This window comes from Chelmon rostratus, chromosome 12 (assembly GCF_017976325.1).
Source record: "Chelmon rostratus isolate fCheRos1 chromosome 12, fCheRos1.pri, whole genome shotgun sequence".
NCBI classification, from domain to species: Eukaryota; Metazoa; Chordata; class Actinopteri; order Chaetodontiformes; family Chaetodontidae; genus Chelmon; species Chelmon rostratus.
Genome location: NC_055669.1, coordinates 23,077,854 through 23,092,030, shown reverse-complemented (window position 1 = coordinate 23,092,030; position 14,177 = coordinate 23,077,854). Strand labels below are relative to the sequence as shown.

Genomic DNA, 14,177 nt, shown 5'->3' with positions numbered 1-14,177 from the left:
AACATATCAGAGCACTTTGAGCTGCACTTGTTTTCTGAAAGGAGCTATGAAACAAAGTTTGTTCTTGTTATTTTCATTATTAAATAATATTTATCTGCTGATAGCAATCAGTGAGGACGATGGGCACTTGAGACCTGATTTGGACGTAACTGCTGTGATACTTGACTTACTTGAGATTTGAAAGTGAAAACATTTCAGTCTCCAGTTTGGACCAATGAAAATAAATGACGCAGTAACAGGCAGGCTACCATACACACATGAGTGTGTTCAGCCTGTGCACCGAGAAGACTTCACTCAGACAGCTTTGAAAATAAAGTGTCCGAACGCCGTCCCATTTTAATGGCCGGCCTTCGGAGACATGAAAGACTCACAGTTTGCTTGTGAAGACTCGTGACTTGACTTGGAAAACACTCAAAAACATTTCACTAAAACATAGATACCATTGATGTTATGTTATGAACGGCGCGTTGTTTCCAGGAAACATAAAAGGACGGAGCCACAGTTAATTTTATTTTACCTTTATTTACTCAGGGTGGTGAAATCAAGCGCCCCTTTAAGCTGTTTCTCAGGAGCTCTGCTGCGTGCTCGAACTGTCGTGCACTTTAATGGGTTACAGCGGCCACGGCCGCGGTTTGTTGGATATTGAGCAAATACGCTGAAATATTTGGAGGTTTGGTGTCTTGCTCAAACGGAGAGCACCAACATCTTACTTCAAAGAGGCTGCTAATGCTGCTAAAGCTGGAACACGTTTAACTTCCTCCTCCGATTTCTGAAGACATGAGCTTTTACATGTGTGGGGAGTCTGTGAGTCAGGGAGCAGAGCAGGACAAGTGCAATGGTTTCTCCGAAAACATTCAAAACTATTATTATCGTATTAATCATACACAGGGCTGAAGAAGTTGTGAAATAACATGTTCAGGTGTTTCTGCGCGTCACAGCAGCATGTAGTGAATTAAAAACACGTACTTTAAATCCACAGTGAAGACATGTTTGCCATTGGCAATACATTCAAACAGAGGCCTGTTCCAGCCGCAGTAACACATGAGGAAACCATAACGAACCATCAGAAACATCATGAACTCTCTGGGACGTGTCGCTAAAAAGGTCAAAATATCTAAATACCACCTTGTCCTATTGTGTTGCACATGACAGACAACAAACACAAACAGCTACAGAATGCTAGAAATAATCATTATGATCACACACCTTCACTGCAACAAGTAAACATTTGCTTCAAAATCAAGATCTGGACGTTTGAGTATGAACTGTTGCTGTAAACATACATGAAACCTGCACACGTCACACTACACAGGCTTTTAAACGATGGCTTTGTGGTGCGTTCTGCTCAAAGTTCCAGGAACAGAATCACTTACAGTGTCAAAAAAACTTCGTGCTACCACACGGCGTCAGTCCTCACATCAAGAACTCGGTCAGAGAAAACGTGAACAGTACGAGGAAACAGTGGACAGTTTCTAAAACCAGGTGATGAATCAGGTGATGCTAACAGGCGTCACAGCAGTAAAAAAAGAGAGGTTAAAAACACGCCTCGCCGCTGGAACAGGTAGCAGTTTAAAGGGTCGGTTCACCAAAATCACACAAACGCCTTCCTGCTGATAGTTTTACAGTTTTACAGCGACTTATTATCGCTGCACGTGCCTCAGCAGTGACAGACAATATACAAGGTGCTGCAGTTACTCACCGCCAACCGCTTTCAAACAACAGTGCCTCTTTCCTACGAGAACGCTGTGCGAAACACGAATGACGCAGAATGTGACCACCTGCTGATCCGTTTTGACATGAACTCAACTGAAAACAGCACAAAGACGATAAATTTAATGTTTGAACTCATCGGCTTCATCGATTTTTGTAAATATCTGCTTGTTTGACTGGGAAAGTTGTGGAACGCTCCAAAAACACCTGTTTGGATCATTCCACAGGTAAACAGGCTGATTGGTAACAGGTGATAGTATCATGATTGAAAGGCTCAGTGGTTCACAGCGAGGATGGAGCACGGTTCACCACTTTGCGAGCACGTGATTGGATAAAGGATGTTACTACATGGACTCAGGGACACTTCAGAAAACTGTCGTCAGTAAAAAAAAAACGACTTCTTTCTGTTTTAATTCTGTTTTCTGTAACTTTTGTGGGATCAGGGTTGTAAAACAGTGTTCGAGGGACTGGAGTTTCTCCCCGTCAGCAGTTTTCAGTGGAAACAAAGTGGGACCTGAAAGCTTAAACCTGAAACCGCAGCGCTGGCAGGAGCAGATATCACAGGGATGAGTGAAAACATCTGCTGTGATTTGAGTGAACTGACCCTTTAAAAGTCAAATCCAGCGGGACTCTCAGTGTCACCTTAGATCCCCAATCTCAGACTGGATCTTTGACGGTACAGATGCTGCATATATGGGAACAATGTTTGACATCATTACAAACGACACGACATAAATGACAAGAGAGAAAATATCAGCTGTTTTGACTTGATTTTCTGAGAAACGTGAAGCCAGTGAAAGGACGTGTTTCAGAAAGTTTGGATGCGGTGGAATTAACTCGCCCGGAGTGTTCGCCTCAGATCCGATTGGACATCATCCTGGTGTTCAGTTTGTGAAAGAACGACTGCAGCTTGCACAGGCGGCACTTCTTCTTCTTCTTCTTCTTCTTACTGTTCCTGCCTTTCTTGTACACTCCGTGGTATTTTCCCTCCTCGTCCTCCTCTTCCTCCACCCAGGGCACCCAGGCTCCGCCGTGCCGGCTGGGATTGGCTCGAGGGTCGTCGGGCGGGAAATAAACCTGCACGGCCGTTTCGTTGTAGTCGGCGAGTCGGGCCAGCAGCCGCTGGACCACGTCTGGCCTCCGGTCCGCCAGGTCCTGCCGCTCGCACGGGTCGGCCGTGATGTTGAACAGCCAGACGTTTTTGTGGGCGGAGGGTTTGTGGGAGGACGAGACGGCACGTTCGAGGTTCCACCAGGGACCAGAGAGAGTGGGAAGCACCTGAGGATCAAAGTGTGCAGTTATGTTCTAATCATGAAATGACAGCAGATAAAATGGCTCATGATGTGTTGCGGTACCTGTGGGGGGACCCAGTCTCCGTGGCCGGGGTCTCCTGTTAGCAGCTTCCAGTCTCCAACTCTGATGGCAGCCTGGACTGATGTGTCCCACACCGGCGGGGAGGACTGGAGCCGTAACTGGGGCGCTGTATGGGATTTGGGCAGCGACGTCCCCGGCTGGGACACGTTCTGGTGTTGGGATAAAGTCCGTCTGGACTTGGACTTTGAAAGTAATTTGAGCTGTGTTTTGGATTTTAGTTGAGGTGGTCTTGACCGTGACAGGTTCTGGTTCTGGGGTACGGTCCGTCTGGATTTGGATTTAAAGCGCGGTTGGATCTGAGGCTTCGGGGATTTAGTGCGAGATGTTCCTGACGCTGATGGGGCGCCGCTGGAGCGGGACTTCAGAGGCGGTTTGAGGTATGACAGTCTCTGGCTCTGAGGGTAGACTTTGGTCTTGAGTTTGGGTTTCAGTTTTGATTTTGGGACGGGCTTCAGCTTCAGTTTGGGAAGGGACTTGGATTTAGGTTCGGGTTTAGGCTTCTTGGTTGTCTTCAACTTGAATGCTGCCTTCTGCTTCGGTTGCTGCCGCAGGATCTTCTTCTTCTTCAGCTTCTTTAAGGGCGGGCCCGGGCCGTTCGATTGGCCCCCTGACAAAGAAAACACAGTTTGAAGCAAACACTCCTTGAAGCTTTAGATGCAGATGCTTCTTTATATTTCGGTCGTTACCTGAAGCCCCCTTTGCGTCGGCATCCCAGCTGGCGGTCTGAACAGGCGCTCTGTGCAGAGGGTCGATGTTGTGGAGGATCTCCTGACGAGGTGACTCCGCCCCTTCGCTGATGGTGGGCCAAACGTCAAAACCATCCAGGCCCTGACTCTGAGAGGAAACACATGCACATGCAGTCTGAGACCACTGACAGTCAACGTGTTTGCTGCGTTAACGTTGCCAAGAAATATTTCTACATTTACCTCACGGGAATGAATAGGAACGGCTAATGGCTATCGGGTTTCTGGATTAGTCAGATATTGTCTTGACTGCAGCCAGAGAGCCTTTCTTATCTGCTCTGGCAGTGGAAACCTACTTGCACGTAAGCCAACAAAGCTCTCTGGGAGCTGTGCACAGCCTGCACCGACTTACCATTAAAATGAACTGATGTCTGAACTGAAACACAAAGCGCCACCGTTTAGAAATACTGCATCGTGACGGGTCAAGAGCACATTTATCTGCATGATGATAAACAAGTTTTACAGCAGATTCATGTCGGTGCAGCCACATTCAGCTGTAACCTTGACAACAAGCCATCTCATGTTGTAAAATCCAGACAGTGAGGGACATGGACGAAGGAAAATGTACAGAAAGGAGGATAAAATGGCCAGAAAAGGTCATTCATTCATTGGAATTCAACCTTTAAATATTCACTCTGAGACTAGAAATAAAGCCAGCTACAACCGAGCGGCATGCAACGAAACACAAAGTGTGTTAAAAAGGGTCGAAAACAGCATGAATTCACGACTCCTGCTGTAAGAAAGCTCCACTCACCTGGCTGATGTTTCCCCCGGCCAGGCCCACCAGGGTGGGGAACCAGTCGGTGATGTGCAGCAGAGCTTTGGAGACCCGTCTCCTGCGTCTCAACAGGGGGCTGTGGACGAACGCCACTCCGCGGACTCCACCTTCCCAGTACGTCCCCTGGAAACAGCGTCAGTTAGTGAGTGGACACCACAACATCATTCTTATCGCAGCGAGCGAACATCTGCAGGATATAAGTTCTATATGGTGGTACTACCAGAGGTTCCTCCTACCTTTCGGCCTCGTAGCGGCCAGTTGCTCCCTCCCGTGAATGGCTGGGCGCCGTTGTCGGTGGAGTAGACGATAACGCTGTTCCGGTAGTATCCGTACTTCCTCAGAGCGTAGGTGACGTTTCGGACCGCCTCATCCACTGTGGACACCATGGCGGCAAACTTTCTCCTGGCCACGTTGGCCATGTCGCGGTAGGGGTAGATGTAGGACTTGGGAGTCTGCAGAGGAGTGTGAACTGCCTGCAGGAGAACATGGACACTTCAGGAAGCTTTTCAAAGTACAAAGGAACAGTGTTAAACTGAACAACTGATTTTTTCCAGCTAACCCACTTTCCTGACCCTCGTCATCTACCCAGAATGCCTCACAACAAGTACTCATGATGCAGAAGTTGGAGCTCAGTGTTCCTCGTCACTACCAGGGCATAATCGAATAAAACAGCCCAAAGCTTCACATCAAACAAACACGGCTGCCCGCAAAAACTCAGCTCTAAACAAAACATAATTTGAGTTTAAGCCATGTTGCCCTCTACGTTACGCTTTCTGCGCGGCCTGCTTTCAATCAGATGGTTCGGGTTCGCATGAGCCGAACAGGCTCGATGAGTTTCTGATGTGAACACTTTCATGTGGCCTCGGTGTTATTCCAACATGTCTGCGTCCCCACATCCAGACATAAACACGCAGCGTCCAAACACGCCAGGCTGCGGCGCGTTTGACCTATTTTCTGCAGCCACTCTTCTGTTTGCTGAACAGAAAACCTCGCCCGTTAGCTAAACCGTGTTCCGGGGACGTTTTCCGATCCTTCCGCTGTCGTCTGTCTGATCGAGGCTCAGTGTGTCACCTGCAGGGAGAGCAGCAGGAAGAGCGGCTTCCCCGCGGGGTCGTGGCTCTCCAGGATCTTGCGAGCTCTCTGCGTGAACAGCGTGGTCGAGTACTTCCCCTCCTGGCCCCACGCCACACCCTCGTCGTCATGGAGATCATAGCCGCACAACCCCGGGCCGTCACAGGACCCATAACTGGGGACAGATGGAGAAACGGGAGTTACAGGAACAGATAGCGGAAAGGCATACAAGTTAATGCTGATTGATTCGAATAATCGCACACGTTTACCTGTAGTAATCCACACTTCCTGTTAAAGAGCCAAAGAAAGAGTCAAAACCCTTCCTGGTGGGCAGGCAGGCCTTCCTGCAGCGAAGAACAAACAGTTTTTAAACCTGCTCCTCATCTTCCTCGCTGCATTTCTGTGTGTATTTCAGTCAGTGATCAGTGGAATAGAGCGAAATCAGCAGCAGGAATGTGCGTCATGTGGTCTAATCCTGCCGCCATACAAGCAAAACAGTTGCCCGCTCATCTAAACACTGCTCCACAGCGCCCCCAGTGGTCGAAAAAAAACTTCTAGGGTGCCTTTAACATACATTAATTAATAACGAACAATATGATCTCTGCATCCAGCTGTTTGTGTGACCTGCTTCTGAACAGCGCTGCGTGTGAAATGCTTTACGAGCTCTGCTTCTTTTGGCTTTTTCATATGTTTGTAGCGTGGCTGTCCTGTGAGAACCACGTATCTCTGAAAAGCTTCGTGAGCCTGGTTTCAGCTTTGCGACGATGCATTTTCCAGCTTAATCCAAGAGGCTTTTTAAAGAGTTTATTTAGCTGAAGAAGGAGGAGAATTTTCACAAGAACCCAAGAAGGAACATTTAATTATTCGAGCCATCACAAGCATTCAAAATCAGCACATGTGGAGATACGAGGTTTTCACTGGACGGGACACTGAAAAGTGACTAAAGATAAATGCAGTGGAGTAAAAAGCGCAAGAGTAGAAGTGTACAGCTGCATAAAATGGAAATACTCAAGTACAAGCACCTTGAGTAGAAGTACTTCAACCACTGCTGAGTGAGGGGACAACGAAAACGAGCTTAGCTGTCGCCTCGTTAGCAGAGTGTTCGTGTTAATAACTCTACAATCATTCAACTGTTCGTTAGCCGCGCCTGCAGAGCAGAACCTCCCGGTCACATTCATCCACACCGACACCTGTGTGGCCTCCCCCTCACCTGTAGAAGCCCAGGTGCCACTTGCCGACCATGTGCGTGGTGTATCCGGCCTCGCGGAGCCTCTCGGGCAGCGTGTCCATGTGTGAGGGCAGACAGCTCGGCTGGCTGGGTCTGATGATGGAGTGCTGCAGTCCCGTGTGGATCTGATATCTGGGAGGGGGGAGACTTGTTAACGGCTTTGTACCAGACTTGCACAGGACCTGCTGTTAGTTCTCGCAGTAGAACCAGAGACTCATCATTCTGACTGCTGTGAGGCTGCCTGATCAATAATCAGATTGTTCAGAGCAGCTCCCTCATCTGAACCTGAACCTGAAGCTTCCCAGGCTCACTTTCATTTTATTTCATCTTCATTTTAGTCTTGAATTCTTCTGCAGCCTGTCAAGTTTTCATCTTGACTTAACAATCACAATATGCTAGAAAAAGAGACTGAACAATTATAACAATCTGACAGTGAAACAAGTGTGAAATAAGACACGAGAGAACAAGAGCTGGTGCTGAAGCCAACTGATTAGTCATTTTTCTTTGTTTCATATCCGTGCTTTGCATATCTGTCGATTTACGAGTGTTGAAAAATCAACGGTAAATGAAAGTGATCATTAGCTGCAGCCCTGGATCAGATCCTGCAACCACCGAGCTTCATGCCAAAATACACTCGATGGTGCTCAAATAGGCAATAAAAACCTTCGATTGATAAAAAAAACAACCATTTAAACGTGTTTAGAACAGTTGGAGCAGAAAGCAGAAGTTGCTCCGTGTAACAGAGGCAGACAAACAGACCAACGGCAGGGCGGCGTCCGTACCTGCCGGTGATGAGCTGGCTGCGCGATGGCGTGCAGATGGGCTGAACGTAGTAGTTCTCCAGCTTCACGCCCTCCGCCGCCAGCTTGTCCAGGGTGGGAGTCTTGATGGTCGGGTTATGGTAGCCGATGTCGTTGAAACCCTGTTTTAGAGGCGCGAGAGACAAAATCCACTTTAAGTAGAAGTTGGCCAGGTGATACTCATCTCCCACACGGCCGCTACAAAGGTTTAATATTCCCGCATCACTCTTTCTGACTTCCTGTTTGCATTTCCAGCTCTGTGCACGAGTGTATTTGTGATTCCTGAACATCCGGCTTTAGAGGTTCGCGGCAGAGATGTGCTTTACGGAGGCGGTGGCGGTCAGGTTCAGGTGCGTCTGTGATCACACTCATACACTCTTTGGTTTATTTGATGTGAGAGGGTGAGCTCGCCTCAGCGTGCAGCATTACTGCATAATGGTCACTACTGTAGCCTGACTGATAGACTTTTGGGAGTTTAAACTCGTCTTTCAATCAGTTTGTACAGAACTGTGATCAACTGACTAATCATTCAGGGTTTTAATGTCTTATTCCCTCATAAAAGTGAAAAACTTGGAGTTGCAATTTCATAACATAATAAAACTATTAAAAGGACCAGTGTGTCAGATTTAGAGCCATCTAGTGGTGAGTTTGCAGACTGCAGCCAGCTGAATACCCCTCGACTCCCCCTCTCCTACAGTGGCCGCTAAGAACTTTAGTAACGTATGAGGCGCTTTAAAGAGGCGCTGTTTAGTTGGTCTGTTCTGGGCTACTGTAGAAACATGGCGGTGCAACATGGCGGACTCTGTAGAAGAGGACCCGCTCCCTCTGTAGATATAAAGAGCTCGTTCTAAGGTTACGAAAACACAACAGTTCTTACTTTCAGGAGATTACACACCAATGAGATCCTCTTAAATCCTAAAGTCTTTTTGAAACCCCATAATCTCACATTTCCGCCAACAGCAGAATTTATATAGTAGAATTTGCATCATGTATTCTTGTGTAAATATGATCATATCTGTGAAGTTCTTAGTGTTTCGGGTGCTGCAGTCAGATCAGCGTCTTGTTCTATATAAGAGGAAACTGCTGCTTGATTCAGGGTCATCATCGCGGGACGTTCACGCACACACCTGGTCGTCCGTGAGGATAAACAGTATGTGCGGCTGGTTCTTCTTCCTCGCCGCTGCCTCGTCATTCTGCTGCCGGGGCTGGCTTGGTTTGGACCGGTGAGCCGACAGGCCGTCCAGGCTGAAGACGACGCTCAGCACGGTCAGAGCCGCAGCAGCAGCAGCAGCAGCTCGCATCTTTCCTGCAGGGAACAACAACAACAACGAGACGTAACAATGCAGCGGCAGCTTCTACGAACAAAAACAGCAGCTTCAAAATGTCTGAGTCGGCACAAATTCACACAAGCATGCCATCAGCGGCGGACGAACTGTAGATCATAAAACCACATTTGAGATGGACTCGCCAACTTGGCTGTAACTGGGATCTGAAACGCGTCCATCTGGTGGAGAGGCAGCTAAAGCTCCGAGGAGGTCTTTTTTAACCGTTTACAATCCCTGGAGCTGAATCGCTCCAATAAAAAGTGATGAAAATATTTGTCCTGCCTGAGAGAGCAGAAACACGTCACTTTTCTCACTTTTCTCACTATTCTTTCAACATTTACAGCCACACTTTATGGAGCCTCTTATATTTATACAGGGGACTGAGTGTGGGAGTGCTACACGGATAAAATCCTCTATTACGGTTTATACAGTTTTATATGGAGATATTAACATATACTATATACTCATATAGTAATTTTTCTGGACAGACGGCACATGAGTGACAGTAAAAACACAAAATGACCAGACTGGGAGGCCTGATTTTGTCTGATCCAGACATAAAGGTCAAGGCGCTCGATCACATTCATGGACAAATCGTGCAGAGTTGATCTGCTTCGCTTTCACACAGCACGCGGGTTTGGTTACATTAAACCAGTAAAACATCTGCATGTTTTTGCCTTCAGAATAAATCTCATCGTGCACGACCGCAAATTGCTCGCTTTGTCAAACCAACAGTCCAAACCAGAAGATTCAGTTTGCAGCAGACGACCAAAAAGAAAAGAAGAAGAAGATGAAGAAGTCAGGTTTGAGAAGATGGAACCAGAGAACAGTGAGAGTTTCAGCACCGGCTGTCTGCTATGCTTTTATTCTTTCTGTTGTTGTATTCTTTTATTTTGTGAAGCACTTTGTGTTGCATTTTAAATGGATGAAAAGTGCTTTATAAATAAAGTTTGATTGATTCTGTTAGAAGCTGCTGCTTCTACTGACTCATAAACCTTTCAGAATAGTTTCATTCAATCCGGCACCACAACGTACTCTGACCTAAAAGCTACCGCAGAGTTCAGACAAGACGTCTCAAAGTGTCCATCAAGACAGAAAAGGAAGGCGGTTTCTCAAAGGTGGACGGTGTTTCAGGGCTGTCGACCTCCCAGGTATTTTTAGAGGCTTTAACCCTTCGCTTTCTCAGAGACTGAGCGGTTTGACGTGTGTTCTGTGAAAGGAGGAAAACGAGCAGATTGTGTAAGTCTGTATCATCCCTGACATGTTTACGCACTTCAAAGCCAAGAGCAGCACGCTATGTTGATTTTATCTGCAGGACGTGACTAAGAGCAGCTGTTTGGACCTGAATGGTCACAGAGCTGATGACCATTACTGCAGAGGACTGGTTTCCCATTAGGTGAGATACTGGTGTGCATGGGAACAGCACATGACTCACACACACTTCTTTCCCACTACTTTTGTATATGTGTGTGTGTTAGACATGAGCTCCCTTCCTGTGACATCCTGTTAGTCCAGACTGTGCATGTTCAGACTGGTCCTGTGTAAAACTTCTGTTGATGAAGTCTTGTATCAAGTTACAAATTGACTGAACCCTGTTAGAAATACAATATTTGTCAATATCAGTTTACATTTTGATTTTAAGTCTCATCACAGTTTCATCCGGGTGCTCAATAATCCAAACATCCCCATGTTATATTTAAAATCAGTACACCTCTAATTGAATCTCTTCTACACAGTGTGTTATTTCAAAGCCAGGCCTGAATCAATACCTCGATATAGGATCAATGGGACTGAACGGCTCTTCTGCCCCTCCTCTCCTCTTCCTCTCCACCGCTCCTCAGTTCATTCTTCACACCTCGAGTCTTTCTTCAACTCGCAGAAAGTCTGGTTTGAGTAAAGTTTGCAGGAGACGCCGCATGTCCTCAAGTTTCCACAAAACCTTCCTTCCTTCAGTCTGAGCGTCCTCACTCCCAATGAAATACGACCGAAGTCAAGTCCGCCACAGTACCGCGCCGCACTACCGGTCTGACCTGTCAAAATAAAACACTCCGTAACAAAACCTGATGCTGCTTTGTAGCGCAGACACCAAACTGGATTGGAGGTGGGCAGTTTGTAATATGAATATGGTTGTAAATTAAATGATTACATTAAATAAAAAAACATTCCATTCACAATTGCAAGCTAGTGACCTACAGAGTCACTAATTAACCGTTAACAACCGTTGACTAACCCTTAACTGTCAGTTAGCTAATTTAAAAAGTGCTATAAGGCAGCCTATATGACACATACTGACATGACAAATGGTCCTGAAAAGAGATAAATGTCAAGAAAATATGTTCTCTTTCAGTAAAAATGTAAAGATTCAACGTCTATGTCTTTTCCTTTCGAACATTATTGCGTATCACCACACTAGTGCTTGTTGGCTATCTTACCTAGCTACTTAGTTCATTCTGCGCATGCTAGCCCAACTTTCTTCTCCTCCTAAGTGAAAATCAGCATTTTTATATTTTAGACTTAATTATAGATAGTGATTACGTTTGGTATGTGGTTTAGTCTCGAAAGTAAAAAACATTACATGAGAAAAAATTGACATCTTGGCGGCTATTTCTAGCTATTAGCTAAAGTTAGGTAGCAACATTGTTGGCTAGTAGGCTAATGAACCCCGAAAAAGATGCACGATGTTTATAATAACTCACGCTAATGCTAGAGTGAAACTTAGCTAGTGTTGGCTATTTAGCTAGCATATTTTTTCACTTTTTTAGCAGCTTGTTTTAGTTCACAAGGGTCCGACTTTTTCCTTTGGAGGGCCAACACTGAAACTTCAGCTTAAAGATCAGTTAGCTAACAGAGAAACTGACCCATCCTTAAAACGATCCCTGCCTCCAGCACAACTAAAAGAAAAAATTAATTTGCCAATTAACAGTCATTCTGTAAGCAATGTCAAATCAGTCATTTTCGTTGATACAAAATAATAACGTTATTTTCTTTTTACTACCGTGACCGTTTTATTTTGAAGGCTAACATCCGCCGTTCTTCATTTCATTTGTGTACCTTGCCGCAGGGAAAACGGTAACAAAGCCCCCAGCCATTTAACAGCACTCGTTTAGCGGTTACTTTTAATGTGCTTCTTGTATCATGATTGCTTTGATCGTGTCAGACTTCCCTGCTTGTGGTCGTGTGAACACGGACGGGACATCAGCCGAGCGGTGTGACTGCAGGCTGGACTGCAGGACAGGCAGAAGAGCCAGCTGGCACTCCGGAGGAAACCAGGAATTTCTCTCTTTACGCAACGAACTGTACAGATGCGAAACTGCATCAAGTCAACGAGAGACAAACATGACCGGATATAGGTCGGATTAATCAGGAAATAAAATATCTAATTATCCCAACAATTCATACACACGTATATATACTGTATATATGTGTATGTATATATACGGTATGTATATTTATATATTCATGTATAAATATATGAATAGCTGCAGTATATAATTTCCATTTGTCCAATCATATAGTGTGATAGGACAGGAAGTGTCTGTGTAGGCTTTAATTAACCAAATCAAGTATATCAAATGTATAAAATCAATACACATTATGTCGTGGGATTTTCAAATCAATCCTAATTATCTCTTGACGCAGCCCTGATGATCACGCCAACATTATATTACCTTATTTTTAGGTTCGGTCGAGGGTATGATGTCAATCACACTGGTAGGAATCTTTATTGATAGTTTGTACATTTGTGGCAGCTGTGGCTTTGTGCGAAGCGCTATAAGAGAAGGAGAATTTGGAGGGAAAACACAGCATTATTTATCCACATTCATTCTCTCCGCTTGGTTCAAACTATGCTGCAGCTTGTTCCTCAGTCTGTGCTTTTATTTTGAAAGTTCTGAACTGAAATCCTGCAGTTCCTAATTGTGACTGTTTAATGATGATGGACAGATTGATGAATTGATGGGACTGATGATCAGCAGTGGTTATTTAAAGCACCTCAGTGAAAATCGGGCACAAAGACTGGAAGCATGAAGGAATGCTTGTTTGTGTCCAGGTGAAAGGACTTTTTCTTTCACCCTTTAAGGTCTTACTATTTCTTCTGACTGGTGTTAATTCTACAAACAGTTTGTCTCTATTTGAATAAAACAGTCAGCCGGCGGTTCATCCCACTCCAAGTATCCAACAAACAAAGCGGTGATGAGTGACGTGTGATTTATGGAGGCCTGATTCACTGGCAGTGAGCAGTACATGAAGGAATGTTTCCAGATGTTGTAGCTCCTTTAGAGAAGAAACAGTTGTTCCCCCACTCTTAAAGCACACAATTTTAACCCTTAACCCCCCTTAATTTCTCTATTAAACCAATATTAATGGGTAATTTAAATGTCAGGGCTGTAAGAATTCATAGTTATTATTATGCTCTTTTAAGGAAATTATACATGGAAAGTACAGAAGCCCATTTCAGCCAGTAAAAAAAATGCAAATCAGTGCACAAGTAGTATTAGCTTATTCAAAAATAATCGCTGACACGTTTCACCGGCTGTAAACAGTCAGAAAGCCACAGGAGGCGAGTGAAGGGACGGAAACAGAGACCCAGTGTCAACATTTAAACATGGCGAGGAAGATTTCAAAGTCAAACCGTCATTAAGGCTCATGGGGAGCTGCAGCGTTCAGCCTGTTCATCCAAAATATCCCTCATCATCAATATCACCTCATCTGAGGAGACCTAATCAAAGCCAGTGAGATGAAGAGACTCACAGACACGTCATGCAGACATGCCATGAGTATCTGCAGTTTTTCTTCTTTTGCCAAAATGAGCCTTCGTAAGGAGACATTAATAGGTTTATTAATGCATGATGGGTTATTAAGTCCAAAATCCTGTTTTCAAAGTGCATCAATTGACTGGTAATGTTTTTCACTACTTAATCGTACAATTGATGTACTTTCTTACTTTTTAATATATAAATCCAATTTGATCAATTGCTTTTTGCTTCATCAGCAAACACCACGGGCCTCCTGTTAAACCAATAAACTGAGAAATAAGACTAAAATAAACTATAAACTAAAATAATTGTGGTCATAATTCATGCATTAAGCTGTATTTTTTTCTTCCTGATCTTCTGAGTTGTGTCACTGTTTCAGAGGATGCTCTGTGCT

At 45.1% G+C, this 14,177-nt stretch overlaps 1 protein-coding gene across 1 annotated transcript; it reads right to left on the bottom strand.

Moving 5' to 3' along the window:
* Window positions 1-518: 518 nt before the first annotated feature.
* Window positions 519-11,486, bottom strand: LOC121614688 (arylsulfatase I-like). Its single transcript, XM_041948687.1, has 11 exons — window positions 10,799-11,486; window positions 8,832-9,010; window positions 7,687-7,826; window positions 6,887-7,036; window positions 5,946-6,020; window positions 5,677-5,851; window positions 4,842-5,078; window positions 4,582-4,728; window positions 3,771-3,918; window positions 3,066-3,691; window positions 519-2,988 (listed from the first exon to the last, which is right to left on the bottom strand). Exons 2-11 carry the CDS (start codon window positions 9,003-9,005, stop codon window positions 2,566-2,568), a joined length of 2,295 nt encoding a protein of 764 aa, XP_041804621.1. The 5' UTR covers window positions 9,006-9,010; window positions 10,799-11,486; the 3' UTR covers window positions 519-2,565.
* Window positions 11,487-14,177: the final 2,691 nt, after the last annotated feature.

What these genes read in the sequence shown, in the direction of transcription:
- LOC121614688 (XM_041948687.1), bottom strand. Translation starts at nt 9,005, where the DNA reads ATGCGAGCTGCTGCTGCTGCTGCTGCGGCTCTGACCGTGCTGAGCGTC. An exon ending in TTATCCTCACGGACGACCAG is followed by an intron (nt 7,827 to 8,831) that starts GTGTGTGCGTGA and finishes CCTCTAAAACAG; the next exon opens with GGTTTCAACGACATCGGCTA. An exon ending in GAGACTGGGTCCCCCCACAG is followed by an intron (nt 2,989 to 3,065) that starts GTACCGCAACAC and finishes TTTGATCCTCAG; the next exon opens with GTGCTTCCCACTCTCTCTGG.